Genomic DNA, 23,703 nt, shown 5'->3' on the forward strand with positions numbered 1-23,703 from the left:
GAACAGCCTTCCAGAACTCTCCACAGCGCTCCGGACTTTTCCCATACATCTCCATGATGTCTAGCCCCGCAGAGAACACCTTGGAGAGGGTCTGGGACACCACACACACAGGGGGAGTTATAGTGTGTATCATGGTTTTGTGACAGGACGTGTGTGTGTGTGTGTGTGTGTACTGACCGAGGTGATGATCAGACCTCTACAACTCTTATCCATCTCTAGTTTCTCCAGATTGATACAGAACTCAGTGAGGAAGTCCAGACTCAGACTGTTGACAGGGGGGCTCTGCATCCTCAACACAGCTACACCTAGAGAGGGACGAGGAGGAGAGGGATGAGGAGGGGGAGAGGGATGAGAGGGGGAGAGGGTTGAGGTAAGGGAGGAGGAGGAGGAGAGGGATGAGGGGGAGAGGGATGAGGGGGAGGAGAGGGATGAGGAGAGGGAGAGGGAGGAGGAGAGGGAGGAGGAGTGAGAGGGAGGAGGAGAGGCAGGGGGGGAGAGGGAGCGGGAGATGTAGGAGGAGGAGGATGGGGAGGAGGAGAGGGAGAGGGAGGAGGATGAGAGGGATGAGGAGGATGAGAGGGATGAGGAGGATGAGAGGGATGAGGAGGATGAGAGGGATGAGAGGAGGGGGAGACAACCAATGGCAGCCTAATCCCTGTGGTGAAAACCGTAACCCGTCGTCCAGGTCTGGCCCTGTAGATCGTCATTGTAAATAAGAATTTGTTCTTAAAACTGGACTTAGCTAGTTAAATAAAGGCCCTATAACAACTAAATATATAGGGCCGTGGTTAAAATAGTACACTATATAGGGAAGAGTGCCCTTTAAAAAATTATGAAAAACGATTACAATTGTTGCCTGATTCCATTTCGTTTTTCAAGGTTTCTGTTTTTTTCAGGTTTTCACTCTCAAAATCACATTTGTTTGATAGAAGAAAAAACAACACAATTGGAAGTCCACACCAACGCTGAAACCACATCAGGAGACCATTTATGAGGTCTGGGGAAAATCTGAGACATTTGGATTTTTTGGGTGTAGTTACAACAATATAACAATATATCAGTTCAGTGATGTCCTAAATTCCACACCCCTGCTCTCGGTTAAATCAAAACCATGAAGTACCTGAGACCTCCAGGACCAGGACTGTCTACCCTGATGTAAACAGTACCAGAGACCTCCAGGACCAGGACTGTCTACCCTGATGTAAACAGTACCAGAGACCTCCAGGACCAGGACTGTCTACCCTGATGTAAACAGTACCAGAGACCTCCAGGACCAGGGCTGTCTACCCTGATGTAAACAGTACCTGTTACCACCAGGACTGTCTACCCTGATGTAAACAGTACCTGAGACCTCCAGGACTGTCTACCCTGATGTAAACAGTACCTGAGACCTCCAGGACCAGGGCTGTCTACCCTGATGTAAACAGTACCTCCAGGACCAGGACTGTCTACCCTGATGTAAACAGTACCTGAGACCTCCAGGACCAGGGCTGTCTACCCTGATGTAAACAGTACCTGAGACCTCCAGGACCAGGGCTGTCTACCCTGATGTAAACAGTACCTGAGACCTCCAGGACTGTCTACCCTGATGTAAACAGTACCGGAGACCTCCAGGACCAGGGCTGTCTACCCTGATGTAAACAGTACCTCCAGGACCAGGGCTGTCTACCCTGATGTAAACAGTACCTGAGACCTCCAGAACTGTCTACCCTGATGTAAACAGTACCTCCAGGACCAGGGCTGTCTACCCTGATGTAAACAGTACCTGAGACCTCCAGGACTGTCTACCCTGATGTAAACAGTACCTGAGACCTCCAGGACTGTCTACCCTGATGTAAACAGTACCTCCAGGACCAGGGCTGTCTACCCTGATGTAAACAGTACCTGAGACCTCCAGGACTGTCTACCCTGAAGTAAACAGTACCTGAGACCTCCAGGACCAGGGCTGTCTACCCTGATGTAAACAGTACCTGAGACCTCCAGAACCAGGACTGTCTACCCTGATGTAAACAGTACCTGAGACCTCCAGGACTATCTACCCTGATGTAAACAGTACCTGAGACCTCCAGGACTATCTACCCTGATGTAAACAGTACCTGAGACCTCCAGGACCAGGACTGCCTACCCTGATGTAAACAGTACCTGTTGTATCCAGGACCAGGACTGTCTACCCTGATGTAAACAGTACCTGTTGTCTCCAGGACCAGGACTGTCTACCCTGATGTAAACAGTACCTGAGACCTCCAGGACCAGGACTGTCTACCCTGATGTAAACAGTACCTGAGACCTCCAGGACTATCTACCCTGATGTAAACAGTACCTGAGACCTCCAGGACTATCTACCCTGATGTAAACAGTACCTGAGACCTCCAGGACTATCTACCCTGATGTAAACAGTACCTGAGACCTCCAGGACTGTCTACCCTGATGTAAACAGTACCTGAGACCTCCAGGACCAGGACTGCCTACCCTGATGTAAACAGTACCTGTTGTATCCAGGACCAGGACTGTCTACCTTGATGTAAACAGTACCTGTTGTCTCCAGGACCCTGATGTAGGGGACAGGGTGCCATTTGGGACAGGTAAAGAAGCTGTGCAGGGGTTTACCTGTACTGTTGTCCAGGTCCACCTTGATCTTAGGTGAGGTAGAGTTGTTTCTCTGCTGCAGAGAGAAGCACGGCGACACACACTCTCTCCCATGTCTACTGTGGATGGACAACTGGGACAACACACCTGCCGAAGAACAACAATATAATAAAACAATAGAAAATAACATAATATAACAATATAATAAATGAACTTAATAATATAATAAAACAATATAATAATATAACAATATAATAATATAACAATATAATAAAACAATATAATAATAAAACAATATAATAATAAAACAATATAATAATATAACAATATAATAAAACAATATAATAATATAACAATATAATAAAACAATATAATAAAACAATATAATAAAACAATATAATAAAACAATATAATAATATAACAATATAATAAAACAATATAATAAAACAATATAACAATATAATAATATAACAATATAATAATATAACAATATAATAAAACAATATAATAATATAACAATATAATAAAACAATATAATAAAACAATATAACAATATAATAATATAACAATATAATAATATAACAATATAATAATATAACAATATAATAATATAACAATATAATAATATAACAATATAATAATATAACAATATAATAATATAACAATATAATAATATAATATAATAATATAACAATATAATAATATAACAATATAATAATATAACAATATAATAATATAACAATATAATAATATAACAATATAATAATAAAACAATATAATATAACAATATAATAATATAACAATATAATAATATAACAATATAATATAACAATATAATAAAATAACAATATAATAAAACAATATAATAATATAACAATATAATATAACAATATAATAATATAACAATATAATAAAACAATATAATAAAACAATATAATAAAACAATATAATATAACAATATAATAAAACAATATAATAAAACAATATAATAAAACAATATAATAAAACAATATAATAAAACAATATAATAAAACAATATAATAAAACAATATAATAATATAACAATATAATAAAACAATATAATATAACAATATAATATAACAATATAATATAACAATATAATAATATAACAATATAATAAAACAATATAATAAAACAATATAATAAAACAATATAATATAACAATATAATAAAACAATATAATAAAACAATATAATATAACAATATAACAATATAATAATATAACAATATAATAATATAACAATATAATAATATAACAATATAATAAAACAATATAATAAAACAATATAATAATATAACAATATAATAATATAACAATATAATAATATAACAATATAATAATATAACAATATAATAATATAACAATATAATAATATAACAATATAATAAAACAATATAATAAAACAATATAATATAACAATATAATATAACAATATAATATAACAATATAATAATAAAACAATATAACAATATAACAATATAATAAAACAATATAATAAAACAATATAATAATATAATAATATAACAATATAATATAACAATATAATAATATAACAATATAACAATATAACAATATAACAATATAATAAAACAATATAATAAAACAATATAATAAAACAATATAATAATAAAACAATATAACAATATAACAATATAATAAAACAATATAATAAAACAATATAACAATATAACAATATAATATAACAATATAATAATATAACAATATAACAATATAACAATATAATAATATAACAATATAACAATATAACAATATAATAATATAACAATATAATATAACAATATAACAATATAACAATATAATAATATAACAATATAACAATATAACAATATAATAATATAATAATATAATAAAACAATATAATAATATAACAATATAATATAACAATATAATATAACAATATAATATAACAATATAACAATATAACAATATAATATAACAATATAATATAACAATATAATAATAAAACAATATAATAATATAACAATATAATAATATAACAATATAATAATATAACAATATAATAAAACAATATAATAATATAATATAATAATAAAACAATATAATAAAACAATATAATAATATAACAATATAATAAAACAATATAATAATATAACAATATAATAATATAATATAATAATAAAACAATATAATAAAACAATATAATAAAACAATATAATAATATAACAATATAATATAACAATATAATAATATAACAATATAATAATATAACAATATAATAATATAACAATATAATAATAAAACAATATAATAATAAAACAATATAATAATATAACAATATAATAAAACAATATAATAAAACAATATAATAAAACAATATAATAAAACAATATAATATAACAATATAATAATATAACAATATAATAATATAACAATATAATATAACAATATAATAATATAACAATATAATAATATAACAATATAATATAACAATATAATAATATAACAATATAATAATATAACAATATAATATAACAATATAATAATATAACAATATAATAATATAACAATATAATAATATAACAATATAATAATATAACAATATAATAATATAACAATATAATAAAACAATATAATAATAAAACAATATAATAATATAACAATATAATAATATAACAATATAATAATATAACAATATAATAATATAACAATATAATAATAAAACAATATAATAATATAACAATATAATAATAAAACAATATAATAAAACAATATAATAATATAACAATATAATAATATAACAATATAATAAAACAATATAATAATATAACAATATAATAATATAACAATATAATAAAACAATATAATAATATAATAATATAACAATATAATAAAACAATATAATAATATAACAATATAATAAAACAATATAATAAAACAATATAATAAAACAATATAATAAAACAATATAATATAACAATATAATAAAACAATATAATATAACAATATAATAAAACAATATAATATAACAATATAATAATATAACACTATAATAATATAACAATATAATAAAACAATATAATATAACAATATAATATAATAACAATATAATAAATTAACTTAATAATATAATAAAACAATATAATAAATTAACTTAATAATATAATAAAACAATATAATAAAATATAATATAACAATATAACAAATTAACTTAATAATATAACAATATAACAAATTAACAAATTAACTTAATAATATAATATAACAATATAATAATAAAACAATATAATAAAACAATATAATAATATAACAATATAATAATGAGGGGGTGGAATAATCAAATGAAATGTATTTATATAGCCCTTCGTACATCAGCTGATATCTCAAAGTGCTGTACAGAAACCCAGCCTAAAACCCCAAACAGCAAGCAATGCAGGTGTAGAAGCATGGTGGATAGGAAAAACTCCCTAGAAAGGCCAAAACCTAGGAAGAAACCTAGAGAGGAATTCCTGGAGACATTCCTGGAGGAACCAGAATAATGATAGTTGACATCATCACTGAAACCATGTGACCTTGTATTATAAGACTTGGCTGTGTCTGAAACGGAGCCCTATTCACTATATACAGTGAGTTCCACAAGCATTGGGTCAGTGTCATGTTGTTGGAGCCCTATTCACTATATACAGTGAGTTCCACAAGCATTGGGTCAGTGTCATGTTGTTGGAGCCCTATTCACTATATACAGTGAGTTCCACAAGCATTGAGTCAGTGTCATGTTGTTGGAGCCCTATTCACTCTATACAGTGAGTTCCACAAGCATTGGGTCAGTGTCATGTTGTTGGAGCCCTATTCACTATATACAGTGAGTTCCACAAGCATTGGGTCAGTGTCATGTTGTTGGAGCCCTATTCACTATATACAGTGAGTTCCACAAGCATTGGGTCAGTGACATGTTGGAGCCCTAGTCACTATATACAGTGAGTTCCACAAGCATTGGGACAGTGTCATGTTGTTGGAGCCCTATTCACTATATACAGTGAGTTCCACAAGCATTGGGTCAGTGTCATGTTGTTGGAGCCCTATTCACTATATACAGTGAGTTCCACAAGCATTGGGTCAGTGTCATGTTGTTGGAGCCCTATTCACTATATACAGTGAGTTCCACAAGCATTGGGACAGTGTCATGTTGTTGTGGCTCTGTACTCCAGCACTTCTTGTAAATAGTCCTCCCATTTTAGGGGACCAAAAGTATTGGGGCAAATTCACTTATGTCAATTAAAGAAGTACAAAGTATTTGGTCCCATATTCACAGGCAATGACTACATCAAGCTTGTGACTCTACAAACTTATTGGTTGTATTTGCTGTTTGTTTTGGTTGTTTCAGATTATTTGGTGCCCAATAGAAATGAATGGTAAATAATGTATTGTGTCATTTTGGAGTCACTTTTATTGTAAATAAGAATAGATTGTTTCTGAACACTTCTACAGCAAAATGTGGATGCTACTATGATTATGGATAACGATGAATGAATCGTGAATAAATGATGAGTGAGAAAGTTACAGACACAAATAGCACACCCCCAAGACATGTTTTCACAATTACAATAACAGCTACGATATATTAGCTAGTTGATAGATCCCAGATAGCCCACGCAAACTGACAATGTGACATTACGCGACATAAGGACAAACACAAGCGTCCTGTGAACTTTGCTCTAGTTTCTGAAAGACCAGGGAATGGGAGGCTAGCTAGCTAGCTAACTACTTAGCCATGCAATCTAACCACTGATATTCTTGTTTGTTCTCGAAATGGGCCATCAAAACTCCGGAGAAATAGCTATTAAACTCTTCCTGCTGTACTTACTCAATGTCAGGTAAGTTCACATACCTGAAAACCCGAATTTGGCGGAATTTCTCAAGACATTTGCCATCTCGACTCGTCAAGTTGGCACACACTGCGGCTGGGCTGCTCTGCCCTGGAGGAGGAAATTACAGAGGAGGCGGGGCCAACATATCAGTATTGGCATCTGATTGGATCTGAACGCCGTGACTGTAGGTGTTTTGTGAGTGTTGAAAACGTGATTCACCCTATCAGACTGCCGGACTATCAACCACACTGGGCAAGCTCGTTTAACGAGGCCCGGTGCCCAGGGTGAGGAGTTTCCTTTTTTTTAAACGATTTCATTGTTCTTTAAAAATCTTTAACTAACCCGGGGTATCGGGCCATGCAAAACGAGCTCACCCACTGACAAAGTGGGGGTTGCTTGACAGGGATTGGTTACAGGCTACTTCGAGGGTCAAGGACTGAAGACTTGAAGTTGTATATTTTTACGGTCCGTCGACGTACATAGTTAGATACTAATGTATGTTTTACAATTGGTTAAACTCTCGTACCTCATCAGAACCCCAAATATAAGCTTGTTATACTCACATGTTTGTAAACAAAGTAAATGTAAACAAACACTGTAAATATCCTAAAATCAAAATAGTTAAAACTATAATTTTGATATTATGGATGGTCAGTCTTTGCATCTTATTCTGCCAGGAAGCAATAGAGAGAAGAGAAAGATCTAAAGAAGACTGCTCATGGTGACCACTGAACTGTTTGAGTGTTTAATCTTTTACCACTTTTTGCATCTTGCTTTGAATTTATTAAGAGTGGTTACATTTCTCCAGGCCCATCCCTCAGCTTTTTTACCAAAACACAGGTGGGGTGCCCGCTTAGTTGTTGTTTCAATTAAGGATTCAAGCTTTAAAGGGGAGATACAATGAAACCAACCACGGAAAATTCCAGCTTTAAAGGGGAGATACAATGAAACCAACCATGGAAGCATATTGTAGTGAATTCAGTGGGTAGCCCCAACCAAGACGAGAACCCAGGTTTAACAACTGTCAAGCCAACACCTTAACTGCTACCCCACCGTTCAGGATCAAGGCTAAAGCTTATGGTGATTAGGTTATGGTGAGCAGTGGAGGGAATCTTCCTCTTAATGTACCATAAACCTAATCAATGGATCAGATGACTCTATCCTTGTTCCTCTGCAGCAGAGGTCCTCCCAGTCTACTGATCAACCAATGGATCAGATGACTCTATCCTTGTTCCTCTGCAGCAGAAGTCCCTCCCAGTCTACTGATCGATCAATCAATCAACCGATGGATCAGGTGCCTCTGTCTCCAAGTTTCTCTGTAAAAGAGGCCCTCCCGGTCCAGAGCTGCTGCTCTGACGCCATCTGGTGGCGTGAAGTGGTGTTGCAACAAGATGAGTACAGTAATGCAGACTGGACAGAACCTATTGGTCCCAAATGACACCCTCTTCCTTACATAGTGGAACTACATGCCCTGGTCAAAGTAGTGCACTATGTAGGGAATTCATTAGGGTGGTATTTGGGTTGGAACTAGGGCACTAGGTAGGGAATTCATTAGGATTGGAACTAAGGCACTAGGTAGGGAATTCATTGGGGTTGGAACTAGGGCACTAGGTAGGGAATTCATTGGGGTTGGAACTAGGGCACTAGGTAGGGAATTCATTGGGGTTGGAACTAGGGCACTATGTAGGGAATGTTGACCTATCACATTCTTTCAGCTCTACAAGAAGTGCCTATTGGGAATAAGATCTGTTCTGGACTCTGACCTGTCTGTATTCTAAGAGTCAAGAGGTCAACTGTGGGCTGGACACGGCAGAACGTACGGAGTCGTCCAGAAGAACCTCCTATTCTGCATGGCAGGAGAACGTGGGGACGATCTCAATTGCATTTCCTTGATTCCTCATCCAATGGGGTTTGAGAAGGCGACGAGGAGAGAGAATACGAAGAATGAAGATTGAGATGCTCCAATGCTCTAACCACTAGGTTACCCTGCCATCCTGGTCAGAAACACTGCACCATGTAGAGTATTCACAATGTGTCTCAGATCTGAAAGGTCAAACTGATCCTAGACCATATCTACCTCCCCATGTGCCATGGTCAGAAATACTGCACCATGTAGAGAATACGGTACCCGTTTGGCCCTTAGAACTGATCTCTGATCAGGTAACTGTGCTCCTTCTTGGTTTGAATAAGCAACCAGGATAGGATGAAGTGGCCCTAAGAACTGATCTCTGATCAGGTCCCATATTCACAACGTGTCTCAGAGTATGACCCCTCCCCCCTGTCTGTCTATATGATGGTACTCATTATGAGCTGAAAAGTCAAACTGATCCTAGGTCAGCACTCCTACTGGGATCTGCTTTCTGACCTCCCATTGGTTAAGCCAGGGCTCCATGCTAACTTTAATTTTTTAATTTACAAGTTGAAAAATGTAGGGCGAACACAAAGAAATTTAGGAGCACAATCTAAATGATTGTAGGTAATGAAGATAGAATCCTTCATTTGTCTAGGCACACTGGTGCTCCTAAATAAACAGTCCAGGTGGCACAGCAAAATATTTAGGTAAAATGGTGGCACTGTTAGAGCTCTGTATCAGGGTTAAAACAGGTTCATGTTCGCTGATCCTAGATCAGAGCTTAGGAACAACCTCAATCTGTCACATAATGGATAGTTCACACAAATTACACAAATCGGTCTGACATGAAATGTGAGGGATATCAGGGGATGATGACTTAGTTGCATTGGGTTTGGACAATCATGCTACAACGTTAGCATTAGGGAGACCACAGCTACACCGTTAGCATTAGGAGACCACAGCTACACCGTTAGCATTAGGGAGACCACAGCTACACCGTTAGCATTAGGAGACCACAGCTACACCGTTAGCATTAGGGAGACCACAGCTACACCGTTAGCATTAGGGAGACCACAGCTACACCGTTAGCATTAGGGAGACCACAGCTACACCGTTAGCATTAGGGAGACCACAGCTACACCGTTAGCATTAGGGAGACCACAGCTACACCGTTAGCATTAGGGAGACCACAGCTACACCGTTAGCATTAGGAGACCACAGCCAGGGGTGTGTTCAGTTGGCTTCAACGTTTTCCGAGTTGTGGAACGGTTTGTACTGTACGACACGTTTTTCCAAACCGTTCTTTACCAGACATGTTTACTGCGTTGGGCGGGTGTCACGGGGTGTGGCTTGAAACAACGAGTGACGTATTTAAAACTTGCCCCCCCACAACCCAAACCCTTCCCGTTTACTTACCCCCCACAACCCAAACCCTCCCCGTTTACTTACACCCCCCCCCAAAACCCACACCCTCCCGTTTATCAACTGGAAACGGATACAGCACCAATTACGTTTTTTTTGGGGGGGGGACACACACACACACTAAACGCAGCACATGTAAACAATAATCCAAGCATGGCTTGCTGTATTCCTCGTCTACACAGGGTAAGAAAACCAACGGCATTTTCTAATAATTCAGGTAAACTATCCCTTTCAGCTTTAATAGTCAGGCAACTGCATCTTTTCACATCAACACAAGTCAATAATGAACACCCATTAGAAGACAGACTACGTCACAATATCACTTAGTATGGAGCGATGCACTGGATCGGCCATTCATACGGCATACTAAACAGTAGTGTGGACATTGGGATGTTAGACCCCCCCCCCCCCCCTCCTCGCTCACGAAAAGAACTATTCTGTCAGTTTGTTTCTGGGGCCTCCACTTTAGCTCCTCCCACATCTCTTACTCTGGGTGGTGTTCAGTATGGCACAGCATAGCAAAACATTTTGCAACGAAAAAAAACCTCAAAAACAAAAACAGGACTTTCTCTTCTGGTTTTGGGGCATGTTCATTACAGCACAACGTAGCAAAAACATTTCAGTCTTTCTCTTCTGGTTTGGGGCATGTTCATTACGGCACAGAGTAGCAAAACATTTCAGTCTTTCTCTTCTGGTTTGGGGGCATGTTCATTACGGCACAGAGTAGCAAAACATTTCAGTTTGTTTCTGTTTGGTGGCAGGTGAACCCCCCCCCCCCCCCCAGTTCCAGAGGGAGGTGAAGGTGGTGGTGTCTGATTGAAGACCTTTAGGTGGAGGATGAACTGCCTGGTTGGTTCCGGTGGGAAGATCAACATGAGTTTAGATGTGAAAGAGGCTTAAGTGCAAAAAATATATATATATCATTATTCCAACTCAGGTAATATGGTGAACACACAACCACACTGAACAGAATAGTCCGAAAACATCAACATACTCAGAAGGGGACAGAGGTGTAGTGGAGTAGAAACACAGGTTATTTTGCAGGAGAGTTTACCCCGTCCCATCTTTTACATAAAAAAAAAAAATGTATTGAAAGTTTAAGGGAGCATCACATTTACTCACTGTGAACGGTGATCATAGTTTACCTTCCTATTAGGGTCCCCCCCCCACACACGACATCACCTGACTGGAGGGTTAGTCTGGCGACAGGTCAGATATCATCCCAGCATTAAGTAACACGGATAATTCCTGAACTTTGAAATATACACCTCAACAGAAGAAGCCAGGCGGTGTATAAATGAACCAACTGCAGGGGAGGTATACGAACCTGAACACTGGGGTTCGTGGAGCAAACAGCATCCTTATGTCCCTACATAGTGGACTACTTCGACCAGAGAGACCTGTAGGCAAAAGTAGTTCACTTTATATATATATTAGGGAATAGATAGGGTGTGATTTTGGGACGCTGACCCTTGCGGGTTGGTTGCACTAACATGGACTGCTGAAGCACAGTTGTCAAAGACAGAAAGGAAGCCGATACAATCAAATATCAACAGCCTGCTATTGGGAGAATCAGCCCTGAGACGCCACAGCCCCCTCAGCCATCACAACTAGACACAGGAGACAGCAGGGCTGCTCCCAAACAACACCCTGTATAGTGCAACACTTTTCAAAAAGGGCCCTATGCTGTAATATAGTAGGGTGCCATGTAGGGACTAGGGTGGTGTGTAGGGACTAGGGTGGTGTGTAGGGACTAGGATGTAGGGACTAGGGTGCTGTGTAGAGACTAGGGTGTAGGGACTAGGGTGCTGTGTAGAGACTAGGGTGTAGGGGCTATGATGTAGGGACTAGGGTGCTGTGTAGAGACTAGGGTGTAGGGAATAGGGTGCTGTGTAGAGACTAGGGTGTAGGGGCTATGATGTAGGGACTATGGTGCTGTGTAGAGACTAGGGTGCTGTGTAGAGACTAGGGTGTAGGGGCTATGATGTAGGGACTATGGTGCTGTGTAGGGACTAGGATGTAGGGACTAGGGTGCTGTGTAGGGACTTGGATGTAAGGGCTATGATGTAGGGACTAGGGTGCTGTGTAGAGACTAGGGTGTAGGGACTAGGGTGCTGTGTAGGGACTAGGATGTAGGGGCTATGATGTAGGAACTATGGTGCTGTGTAGGGACTAGGGTGGTGTGTAGGGGCTATGATGTAGGGACTAGGGTGATGTGTAGGGGCTAGGGTGCTGTGTAGGGACTAGGGTGCTGTGTAGGGACTAGGGTGTAGGGACTATGATGCTGTGTAGGGACTAGGGTGGTGTGTAGGGGCTATGATGTAGGGACTAGGGTGCCATTTGGGACACAGTCAGGAAATGTCAAGTGAGGGAAGTCCTCCTCTTCATCATCACAGACAGCATCAATGTCCACTGAGCAGGATGACTAACACAAAGCAATAGGTTCTAGCAAAGAAGGCATCTCTCCAACAGAACCACTTCTGGCATCAATCCTTATCTAGTTCACTGAGTAACGTTTTCCACAGCCCTCGGTTCCTTGGGAAGGGAGGAGGGGTGAGGAGAGAGAGAGAGAGAGAGAGAGGGGGAGCAACAAGTACAGAGGATCAAGTGGCTTCTTTTTTATTTTAAATCAGCACAGTGCATTTCTCCTCTGAACGGGGGCTCCATCCCAACCTCCTCGATGCCCTTCTGTCCTCGCTTCCGTTCCTCACGGTCACTGATCACTGAGGCTGCGTTTACAAAGACAGCACAATTCTGTCCTGTTGCCCATTTACTGGGAAAAGAACTGATCTGATTGGTCAAAAAGGCCCAATTAGTGGAAAAAGATCTGAATTGGGCTACCTGTGTAGATGCAGCCTAACGGGGTTAGGAAGGATGGATGACAGGTTTCCAACAAGCATGCTTTCAGTTTAGACCAGTGCTCTCAACTAGGAAAGGAGACAAGGACAGGAGGACACCACCCACTCAACTAAATGGACGGCCTCCTTAGTCCTCAACGCCAGTTCACTCCACAGCCATACATCCTTCAGTCTGTCTGTTTTCAAGATCTCAACCCCCCCCACCCCTCCCACAAAGGTCTCTTAACCCTCCCGGGGGCTGGGCTGCCCAATCAGATCATCCGGTTGCGTTTATGGGTGGGGGAGTCTGTTATGACGTCATTGCACTGGGCGGAGCTGCGTTTCCTGGGGTTAGCGTCCAGGTGCAGGGCCATCTCCTCGGAGATGAAAGTGTTCAGGTCCACGTCATGGAGACCGTTACGCCGACGCCCCACCGGGGTCGACCCACCCCCACCGCCAGCAGCACCCCCCACGTGGGTGGGAGAGCCTGGGGTACCGGAACGAACACTGATGCTGGCCATAGCCCCACTTAGACCTGGAGAGGACAGATTGGAGAGGGGGGGGTAAGGTAGGGAGGTGAGAAGGAAAGAAAAACACCGTCACAAGGTCAAACTCAGTCTTCGAACCCTGACTCAGAGAAGACATGAAAAACAAAGGAAGTCTAGGATGCATTCAGGCCCTGGGGCACAACGGTTAGGGTTAGGGTTAGGGAAGGAAGTCTAGGATGCATTCAGGCCCTGGGGCACAACGGTACATCCCCAAATGGCATCGTATTCCCTATAGCATCTCTACTTTGGAGCAGGGTCCATAGGGCTCTGGTCAACAAGGTAGTGAGCTATATGAAGGGCAGGGATGGGGAACCGGCGGCCCGCGGGCCACATGAGGTCCTCAGATCAAAAGTGTTTTTTTTTTTTTAAATTTAAGAACTTTTGGAACTCAAATCGTGGACTCTAGAGGTCGACCGATTAATCGGAAAGGCAGACTAATTAGGGCCGATTTCAAGTTTTCAAAACAAAATCGTAATTTTTACACCTTTATTTAATCTATATTTAACTAGGCAAGTCAGTTAAGAACACATTCTTATTTACAATGACGGCCTGTCATCCATCCTTCCTAACCCCGTTAGGCTGCATCTACACAGATAGCCACAGTGGGTTAACTGCCTTGCTCAGGGGCAGTACGACAGATTTTCACCTTGTCCGCTCGGGGGATCCAATCTTGCAACCTTACAGTTAACGAGTCCAACGCACTAACTAACTGATTACATTGCACTCCACGAGGAGCCTGCCTGTTACGCGAATGCAGTAAGAAGCCACGGTAAGTTGCTAGCTAGCATTAAACGTATCTTAGAAAAAACAATCATAATCACTAGTTAACTACACATGGTTGATGATATTACTAGTTAAACTAGCATGTCCTGCGTTGCGTATAATCTGACTGAGCATACAAGTATCTGACTGAGCGGCGGTAGGCAGCAGCAGGCTCGTAAGCATTCATTCAAACAGCACTTTTGTGCGTTTTGCCAGCAGCTCTTCGTTGTGCGTCAAGCATTGCGCTGTTTATGACTTTATCAACTCCCGAGATGAGGCTGGTGTAACCAAAGTGAAATGGCTGGCTAGTTAGCAGGGTGCGCGCTAATAGTGTTTCAAACATCACTAGCTCTGAGACTTGGAGTGGTTGTTTCCCTTGCTCTGCATGGGTAACGCTGCTTAGAGGGTGGCTGTTGTCGATGTGTTCCTGGTTCGAGCCCAGGTCGGAGTGAGGAGAGGGACGGAAGCTATACTGTTACACTGGCAATACTAAAGTGCCTATAAGAACATCTAATAGCCAAAGGTTAATGAAATACAAATGGTATAGAGGGAAAGTCCTATAATTCCTATAATAACTACAACCTAAAACTTCTTACCTGGGAATATTGAAGACTCATGTTAAAAGGAACCACCAGCTTTCATATGTTCTCATGTTCTGAGCAAGGAACTCAAACGTTAGCTTTCTTACATGGCACATATTGCACTTTTACTTTACTTCTCCAACACTGTGTTTTTGCATTATTTAAACCAAATTGAACATGTTTCATTATTTATTTTATTGATGTATTATATTAAAAGTTAAAATAAGTGTTCATTCAGTATTGTTGTAATTGTCATTATTACAAATTAATCAAATTTATTTAAAAAAATATATTTTTATATATCGCCCGATTAATCGGTATCGGCTTTTTTGGTCCTCCAATAATCGTATCGGCGTTGAAAAATCATAATCGGTCGACCTCTAGTCTCAACTTATAATAGTAGAATACAATATTGTGCAATTACAAAATGTGATTGTCGTTTCTCTCCTTATGGAAGCCACTGATAGAAACAGCCCATGTCAGCAAAACATTTTTTGGGGGATTGCAAAGCTAGTTTTTGCAGCCTGCTACCTAAACTTGTTATCATGGTCGAATTACTCATATACTATGAAAAACACATGGCAAAATGTGTAGAATTACAGTAAACTTGATTTAAAAAAACTAACATTTTCTCTACACCCCATGGCAAAGTCTACAATTGCAAAAAAAAAAGAACTTTAAAATGTAAACCTGCTGTCAAGAGCAGGGCCCACAAACGTTTTCCCTCACAATATGTGTGTGTGTTAAGGGGTATTGACGTGGGTACGCAGACTGGCGAGAAACTGCAGCCCCTCTTGACTAGTTCAAATTTGTTTTAGGCCCCCGCCCCCATCGAAGTCGCCCCTCCCTGATTGTAGGGAATAGGGTGCAGTTTAGGACTCTCCCTCTGAATGACCAACACTGATCCTCCAGAGATATTCGATTGGGTTCAAGTCCGGGCCCCGGCCGGGCCACTGACACTTTTCCCAAAGCCACTCCTACGTTGGCTGTGTGCTTACGGTTGTTGTCCTGTTGGAAGGTGAACCTTCGTCCCGGTCCTGAGCGCTCTGGAGCAGGTTTTCATTAAAGGTCTCTGAACTTTTGCTTTGTCCATCTTTCCCTCGATCTTGACTAGTCTCCCAGTACCTGCCGCTGAAGAACATCCCCACAACATGATGCTGCCACTACGCTTCACCGTGGGGATGGTGCCAGGTTTCCCCCCCCCCCCCCCCCCAGACGGGACGCTTGTCATTCAGGCCAAAGATTTCAATCTGGGTTTTTAGCAGACCAGAGAATCTTGTTTCTCATGGTCAGAGTCATTATGTGCCGTTTGGCACATTCCAAGCAGGTTTACTGAGGAGTGGCTTCTGTCTGGCCACTCTACCATAAAGGCCTGATTGGAGGAGTGCTGCAGAGATGGTTGTCCTTCTGGAAGGTTCTCCAATCTCCACAGAGGAATTCTGTCAGTGACCAGCAGATTCTTGGTTACCTCCCTGACCAAGGCCCTTCTTCCCCGAATGCTCAGTTTGGCCAGGCGGCCAGCTCTACGAAGAGAGTCTTGGTGGTTCCAAAATGGAATAAGTTAAGAGGCCACTGTGTTCTTGGGGACCTTCAATGCTGCAGACATTTTTTTGGCATCCTTAACAAGATCTGTGCCATGACACAATCCTGTCTTTGAGCTCTAAGTTCAATTCCTTCGACCTTGTGGTTTGGTTATTGCTCTGACATGCACTTGTCAACTGTGGGACCTTATCTAGATAGGTGTGTGATTTTCCAAATCATATCCAATCAATTGAATTTACCACAGGTGGACTCCAATCAAGTAGTAGAAACATCTCACGGATGATCAATGGAAACAGGATGCACCTGAGCTCAATTTCAATAGCATAGCAAAGGGTCTGAATAGTTATGTAAATAAGTGTTTTTTTTTTTTAAGGAACAAAATTTTAAAAGAAAAAACTGTTTTTGCTTGTCATTATGGGGTATTGTGTAGATTAATGAGGACATATTATTTAATACATTTTAGAAGACTGTAACGTAACAAAAGGGGGGGGGGGGAATCAGGGGGTCTGAATACTTTAAAATGCACTGTATCTGTATTTACTGTGCAGTGCTATGTGCCCTCTGACCCTAACCCTAAGGTAAGTCACTGGGGCCGAGCTCCCTGCCATCCAGGACCTCTATACCAGGCGGTGTCATTTCAATTCATTTTTTATTTTTTTTTACTATGTTCTACATTGTAGAATAGCGAAGACATCAAAACTATGAAATAACACATGGAATCATGAAGTAACCAAAAGTTTTATACAAATCAAAACATATTTTATTTTTGAGATTTTTGATGACAGCTTTTGCACACGCTTGGCAATATCTCAACAAGCTTCACCCGGAATGCTTTTCCAACCGTCTTGAAGGAATTCCCACATATGCTGAGCATTTGTTGGCTGCTTTTTCCTTCACTCTGCGGTCCGACTCATCCCAAACCGTCTCAATTTGGTTGAGGTCAGGGGATTGTGGAGGCCAGGTCATCTGATGCAGCACTCCATCACTCTTCTTCTTGGTCAAATAGCCCTTACACAGCCTGGAGGTATGTTGGGTCATTGTCCTGTTGAAAAACAAATGATAGTCCCACTGAGCCCAAACCGGATGGGATGGCGTATTGCTGCAGAATTCTGTGGTAGCCATGCTGGTTAAGTGTGCCTTGAATTCAAAATAATTCACAGACAATGTCACCAGCAAAGCACCTCCACACCATAACGCCACCTCCTCCATGCTTCACGGTGTGAAATACACATACGGAGATCATCCGATCACCGACACAGCAAACACAAAGACACAGTGGTTGAAACCAAAAATCTCAGATTTGGACTCCAGACCAAAGGACAAATTTCCACTAGTCTAATGTCCATTGCTCGTGTTTCTTTGCCCAAGCAGGTCTCTTCTTATTGGTGCCATTTAGTAGTGGTTTCTTTGCAAGCAATTCAACCATGGCGGCTGATTCACAGTCGCCTCTGAACGGTTGATGTTGAGATGCGTCTGTTACTTGAACTCTGTGAAGCATTTATTTGGGCTGCAATGTCTGAGGCTGGTAACTCTAATGAACTTATCCTCTGCAGCAGAGGTAACTCAGGGTCTTCCTTTCCTTTGGCAGTCCCCATGAGAGCCAGTTAACTGTAATGACCTTATCCTCTGCAGCAGAGGTAACTCAGGGTCTTCCATTCCTGTGGCGGTCCACATGAGAGCCAGTTTCATCATAGAGCTTGATGGTTTTTGTGACTGCACTTGAAGAAACTCTAAAAGTTCTTGACATTTCCCATATTGACTGACCTTCATGTCTTAAAGTAATGATGGACTGTTGTTTCTCTTTGCTTATTTGAGTTGATCTTGACATAATATGGACTTGGTCTTTTACCAAATATCTTCTGTACACCTTGTCATAAAACAAATGATTGGCTCAAATGCATTCAGGGAAGAAATTCCACAAATGTACTCGTAAGGCACACCTGTTAATTGAAATGCATTCCAGATGACTACCTCATGAAGCTGGTTGAGAGAATGCCAAGAGTGTGTAAAGCTGTGTAAAGCTGAACCTCAAATATAAAATATATATTTTGATTTGTTTAACACGTAATTCCTTAATGTGTTATTTCATAGTTTTGATGTCTTCCACTATTATTCTACAATGTAGAAAATAGTAAAAATGAAAGAAAAACCCTTGAAAGAGTAGGTGTTCTAAACCTTTTGACCGGTAGTGGAACTTCCCCATTTTTTAAACCATAAAATATAGCTCAGTACTCAAATGTTTGATTTTATACAGTCATTTTTGCTCTCCTTTATCAAGGCTGTCAATTTTAGACCCCCACTGTATATTTGTGTATTTACCATGCAGTGCGATGGCCTCTCTGAAGGGCTGGAGGTCAGCCTCCACAGAGGAGTCTGTCTCAGGGGCCGGGGGAGGCCGGTTAGGGGAGACCATGGTCAGTCTGTGTCCCGGGGTGAGGGTGGCTCTGGAGGTCCGGGGGGGTGGGGCCCGGCCACACAGGAAGCTGATGAGGTCCTCTCGCCGGATGGTTCTCCTCCTTTTCTTCACCCAGGCCAGCACATCCTTGTTGCGACGCTGGTGGCCGATCTGTATACCTAGGTCGTAGCTACGCTGGTGGGCCTCCACAGACTCTGTGTGGTGGGGGGCAGAAAGAGAAAGGAATGTGTGTGACATTGAGTGAGAAAGTGAGAGAGAAAGTGTGTGTGTGAGAGAAAGAGAGAACGTGTGATGAGACTTGGTTGAAGGTTCCTTTGTGTAGCCTGAGTGAAACCTGTTGACGGTTCACTATAGAACTATAGACCCCCCCCCTTCCAGAGGTTGCCAGTCAGACAGCACAGATGCTGGAATCATGATCCTGGAGAGCCACAGGGTATGGAGGCTTTTGTCCTATTCCAGCACTAACACACACGATTCAACTATCCACAGAGACTCTTGATGATCAGCTGAAATCAGATGTGTTAGTGCTGAACTGGAACTAGCCGTTGAACATGACTCTGTTCCAATACACATTAGTTATTGGACCGAGGCGTCTTCTGTACAGGGGGAGATTTGATAAGAGCCTCGGCGCTCAATCTGAACCATAACATGCATCACTTCAGGTAAGGTCTGTAATGCTTCCAAAACTATACATCTTTCCCTTCAGCAAGAAATCAATTTTCAAAAAAACAACAAGGTAAAAACGGATACACACCTTTATAGGGTTAGGGTTCCCACAGGGCCATATCTCCATGTTACAGAGGATTAGCACAGTTACCTGTGTTAATTAGCTATGTGCTCCGAAACACCTGAGAAGCATAACTCAGGAGGAGCAGCACAAGTGTAGTTTCATTTGATGAGGCAGCCATAGCTGTGTGGATCTGTAACTGCTGCACATCTGTAACTGCTACACATCGGTAACTGCTGTAACTGCTACACATCTGTTACTGCTGTAACTGCTACACATCTGTAACTGCTACAGATCTGTAACTGCTGTAACTGTTGTAACTGCTACAGATATGTAACTGCTACAGATATGTAACTGCTACACATCTGTAACTGCTACACATCTGTAACTGCTGTAACTGCTACAGATCTGTAACTGCTGTAACTGTTGTAACTGCTACAGATCTGTAACTGCTACAGTTTTTTCTCTCACTGATGAAAGATAAAGGGCCATATGTTTCCACAGCCGTATCCAAGCGATGGTTATTGACTTTTCCAAACCTTAAAAAAAATACAGTGTCGGGATTGTAGTTCACGTGAGCCAGTCGTTGGCGAAGGTGGTGGCTGAAAACTGTAGGGAGAAGGCAGAATACCGACTTGAGTCTGAGAGTTAGGCTGCACACCCTGCTGTGCTCTCCAGGACCAGAACTTGACAGGACGGCTGTAAATGGCGAGATGGTCAATACTCAGGTGACTAGAAGAGGCCCTTGATTGTTTACAAGTTTCCATCTATCTACTAATCAATACATGTCCTGTTTACAGCAGAATGACAAAGGAAAGCCTATGGACTTTGATGATGAGCCTTTGGTCCTCAACCTATTTAGCTCTGTCCTGACTACCCTTTACTGAGTCTTCTGAAGTACCCTACCCTGTGGTAAGCCAAGTATCTTGACAGCTACAATGCAAATCAATACATGCTTGGACCACAGCAGAACAATAATGAAAAGCCTATAGACTGTTACGATGATCCTATACTGTTGTGAAAGCAAGTTAGAAGACAAGAAACTGAAAACACTTTTGAGTGTCCATGACACCTACCTTTGTACAGGTTGGTCACGGCTGTGGCCGCGTTCTGAAACGGCACCCACAAAGAAAGCCCCCCCTGTTGGTGACATACTCGGTCTGTCGAGACAACACACCACCAAAAGACATTACAGGTTTGTTGGAATTTCCTACTAAGACAGATAGCCTGGTTGACAACAGTTTACATAAATAGCCTGGTTGACAACGATTTACATATATAGCAAGTTAGCCAATTAATTGTACAGTATTCCCACTTTAGTAGTACATGATACAAGGCAACACATGAGACTGAAAGCGTCTTGATTACAGGAGACTGTTTTTATTCGCCATTTTGTCTTGCATCTAGAGTTGCAGGCGGGCTTTGGAATAAAAATAACTGTCAGCCAGCACTAGATGGCCAACTCGACAGTTTATGAGCACGAGTGCATAACGCACCAACTAAAATTGCCCTTTCAGCAGGAAAGTTGCAGTCGTATATTATAAATACTTGATACCTTAGTAACTAAAGAACCTACGGTTACGATAGATATACTGAACTATGAGAAGTATTACAGTAGCGGGTAAGAATTCTCAATAACCCCAAAAGCCAATAGTAAATCTTCGCCATTTTGTTTAAATTTTCAGTTATGCACTGTTATAACAACTCGGGTTATTCGTTGATTTGTAGACATAAAACCAAAACGGATATCATAAAACGTTCATGTATATCTATGGTAAGTAATATTAGCTCCCAGACACACCTAACAAAAAGGCAACAGTGAAAGATACAATCTGTCACAAGGGGAATGTCGCGCAGCGATGATTGTTGTTTCCGTCGCCATTTTGTTTCTCTGATACTTGTTCACTGACATTTGGTCGGACTCGCAGTTCCTCTGACCAGATGGTTAACTCTGGTAACAGTATGAACCATGTTAGTTTTTTAAAAAAAGACTGGATGAGATAGCTATTCAACTAACTTATCTAGCGAAAAAGTGTGTTGGCTGGTTATGTTACTTAGCAGTTATCGTTAACTAGCTATAGACGATAACGTTAGCTAGATATACGTTTTGGCGAACAACAGCCAGAGAAAACTACTGTAACGTTCAAGAGTTTTTGTTTCAGAAAAATATAAATTTAGGTGTTCTGATTTACTAAACACACACAAAAAACGAGCAAACTATAATTACGGGATGTCTTGACTTAAGATGGCAAACAGTTGCTACAGTACAGTAGCTAGCTAACCAGCTGATCAGCTAGTTGGCTACTAGCTTGTTGGCTACCAGCTAGTTAGCTACCAGCTAGTTAGCTAACATGAGCTACTTCCCACCGCCACTAACAGTGACTGAGTAGCATCGCAAAGCTCAGTAACAAGGCGCAGGGGTGACATCCGAATAAACAGTTAGTTCTGGTCTTGTCTCGGACCTTTGTAGAGCTGAGCCACGGCAGTGGCGGAATTCTGGAAGAGATGCCATAATTTATCCTGGTCGTTATCGGCCTCCTCCTCGTTTGAATCTCTTTGCTCCGCTTCGGCCAAACACTGCCGCTCCCATTTTGAGAACCAATGTTCGGGTCCGTGTTCCTGAATCTCCGGGTCTCCGTCTTTCTTCTTCTCCTCCATTTTTACACCGTTAAAACCCTCGGGTAAGATTACAACTTTAGTATGTCGATTAATAAATTACTTGGCGATGCGAATAAATGTCCGTTAGGAAATTCATTAATTTAGTTATGACTTAATAGCTGTTTCTCAAACCGACTACTCCGGTCTGAAAAGACTCTTCAACTAGTTTTTTGACGTTGCCGACGTCCGCCTATATAAAAGTCATACTACCGTGTTGTCGTTTCGACTCCGCCCCTATTCCAATCAGTGATTGGTCAGTATGGCTCTGGGTCGTGGCTTCAGGTTTGTGCTGATGATTTCAGTGGACCACAGAAACATCTGTCATAGAAATGACGTAAAGGAACGCCACGAAAATTCTTAGCTACTTAAAGCTTGTGTGAGAAGTAAAAAGCTGTGGTTTTAGGTTTCCACTAGAATTTATAGCCATTCAAAATTTATGGGAGCCCATTCCTGCCACCAACATTTTGAAATGTTAATACTTTCGAAACATTTAGAGCTACTAGCTACAATTTTTTTTAGGTACTATCTGCATTTTTTTTTGCTGTTATCTCAAAATGTAAAGACACTAAGTCAAGTCAACATTTCGAAATAGTAAGTCAACATTTGGAGATGCTAACTAAACATTTTGAAATACGTAATTTCAAGATACGTAAGTCAACATTTCGAGACACTAACTCAAAATTTCGAGATACTAACTCGACATTTAAGGGAAGTAGAACATACATATAGGATATGTTTCTTAGTTTGTAGCATTATGTGGCGGTTTCCATCTACCCACATTGCAAAGATCAGCACAGCAGAGCCGCTGTGTAGTGAGCTGTCATTTGCCCCAAAATTCGGGATGAAAATATTAACAAAAAAGTATTGAAAAGAGGGACAAAGTACTGTTGTTTAGACTGATTT

The 23,703-nt window shown here is 40.0% G+C and overlaps 3 protein-coding genes across 3 annotated transcripts in view; all 3 read right to left on the reverse strand.

The window, feature by feature from the left end:
• The window catches only part of eci1 (enoyl-CoA delta isomerase 1), a 13,270-nt gene extending 5,677 nt beyond the window's left edge, over positions 1 to 7,593 (reverse strand). Inside the window, exons 1-4 of the mRNA XM_036939622.1 lie at positions 7,476 to 7,593; positions 2,608 to 2,733; positions 178 to 305; positions 1 to 91 (exon numbers count right to left, since the gene is read on the reverse strand). The exon at positions 1 to 91 is cut by the window's left edge and continues 56 nt beyond it. Of these exons, the coding sequence (XP_036795517.1) occupies positions 1 to 91; positions 178 to 305; positions 2,608 to 2,733; positions 7,476 to 7,518 (388 nt within the window). The 5' untranslated portion in view covers positions 7,519 to 7,593. The remainder of the gene's footprint in view (positions 92 to 177; positions 306 to 2,607; positions 2,734 to 7,475) is intronic.
• LOC110539068 (NLR family CARD domain-containing protein 3) overlaps positions 1 to 23,703 on the reverse strand; it is a 1,005,455-nt gene that overhangs the window by 706,431 nt on the left and 275,321 nt on the right. The gene's annotated exons all lie outside the window — the stretch shown is intronic.
• c12h16orf72 (chromosome 12 C16orf72 homolog) lies at positions 13,327 to 22,990 on the reverse strand. The gene is made up of 4 exons (XM_036939623.1): positions 22,605 to 22,990; positions 21,219 to 21,302; positions 19,319 to 19,609; positions 13,327 to 14,101 (listed from the first exon to the last, which is right to left on the reverse strand). Exons 1-4 carry the CDS (start codon positions 22,798 to 22,800, stop codon positions 13,839 to 13,841), a joined length of 834 nt encoding a protein of 277 aa, XP_036795518.1. The 5' UTR covers positions 22,801 to 22,990; the 3' UTR covers positions 13,327 to 13,838.

Source organism: Oncorhynchus mykiss, chromosome 12 (assembly GCF_013265735.2).
Source record: "Oncorhynchus mykiss isolate Arlee chromosome 12, USDA_OmykA_1.1, whole genome shotgun sequence".
Classification (NCBI taxonomy): Eukaryota; Metazoa; Chordata; class Actinopteri; order Salmoniformes; family Salmonidae; genus Oncorhynchus; species Oncorhynchus mykiss.

Excerpts from the sequence above, each read along its gene's own strand:
- c12h16orf72 (XM_036939623.1), bottom strand. The coding sequence starts at position 22,800 with ATGGAGGAGAAGAAGAAAGACGGAGACCCGGAGATTCAGGAACACGGA. Across the intron at positions 21,303-22,604 it reads CGTGGCTCAGCTCTACAAAG|ACCGAGTATGTCACCAACAG; the intron begins GTCCGAGACAAG and ends TTGTCTCGACAG. Across the intron at positions 19,610-21,218 it reads CGTGACCAACCTGTACAAAG|AGTCTGTGGAGGCCCACCAG; the intron begins GTAGGTGTCATG and ends CCCACCACACAG.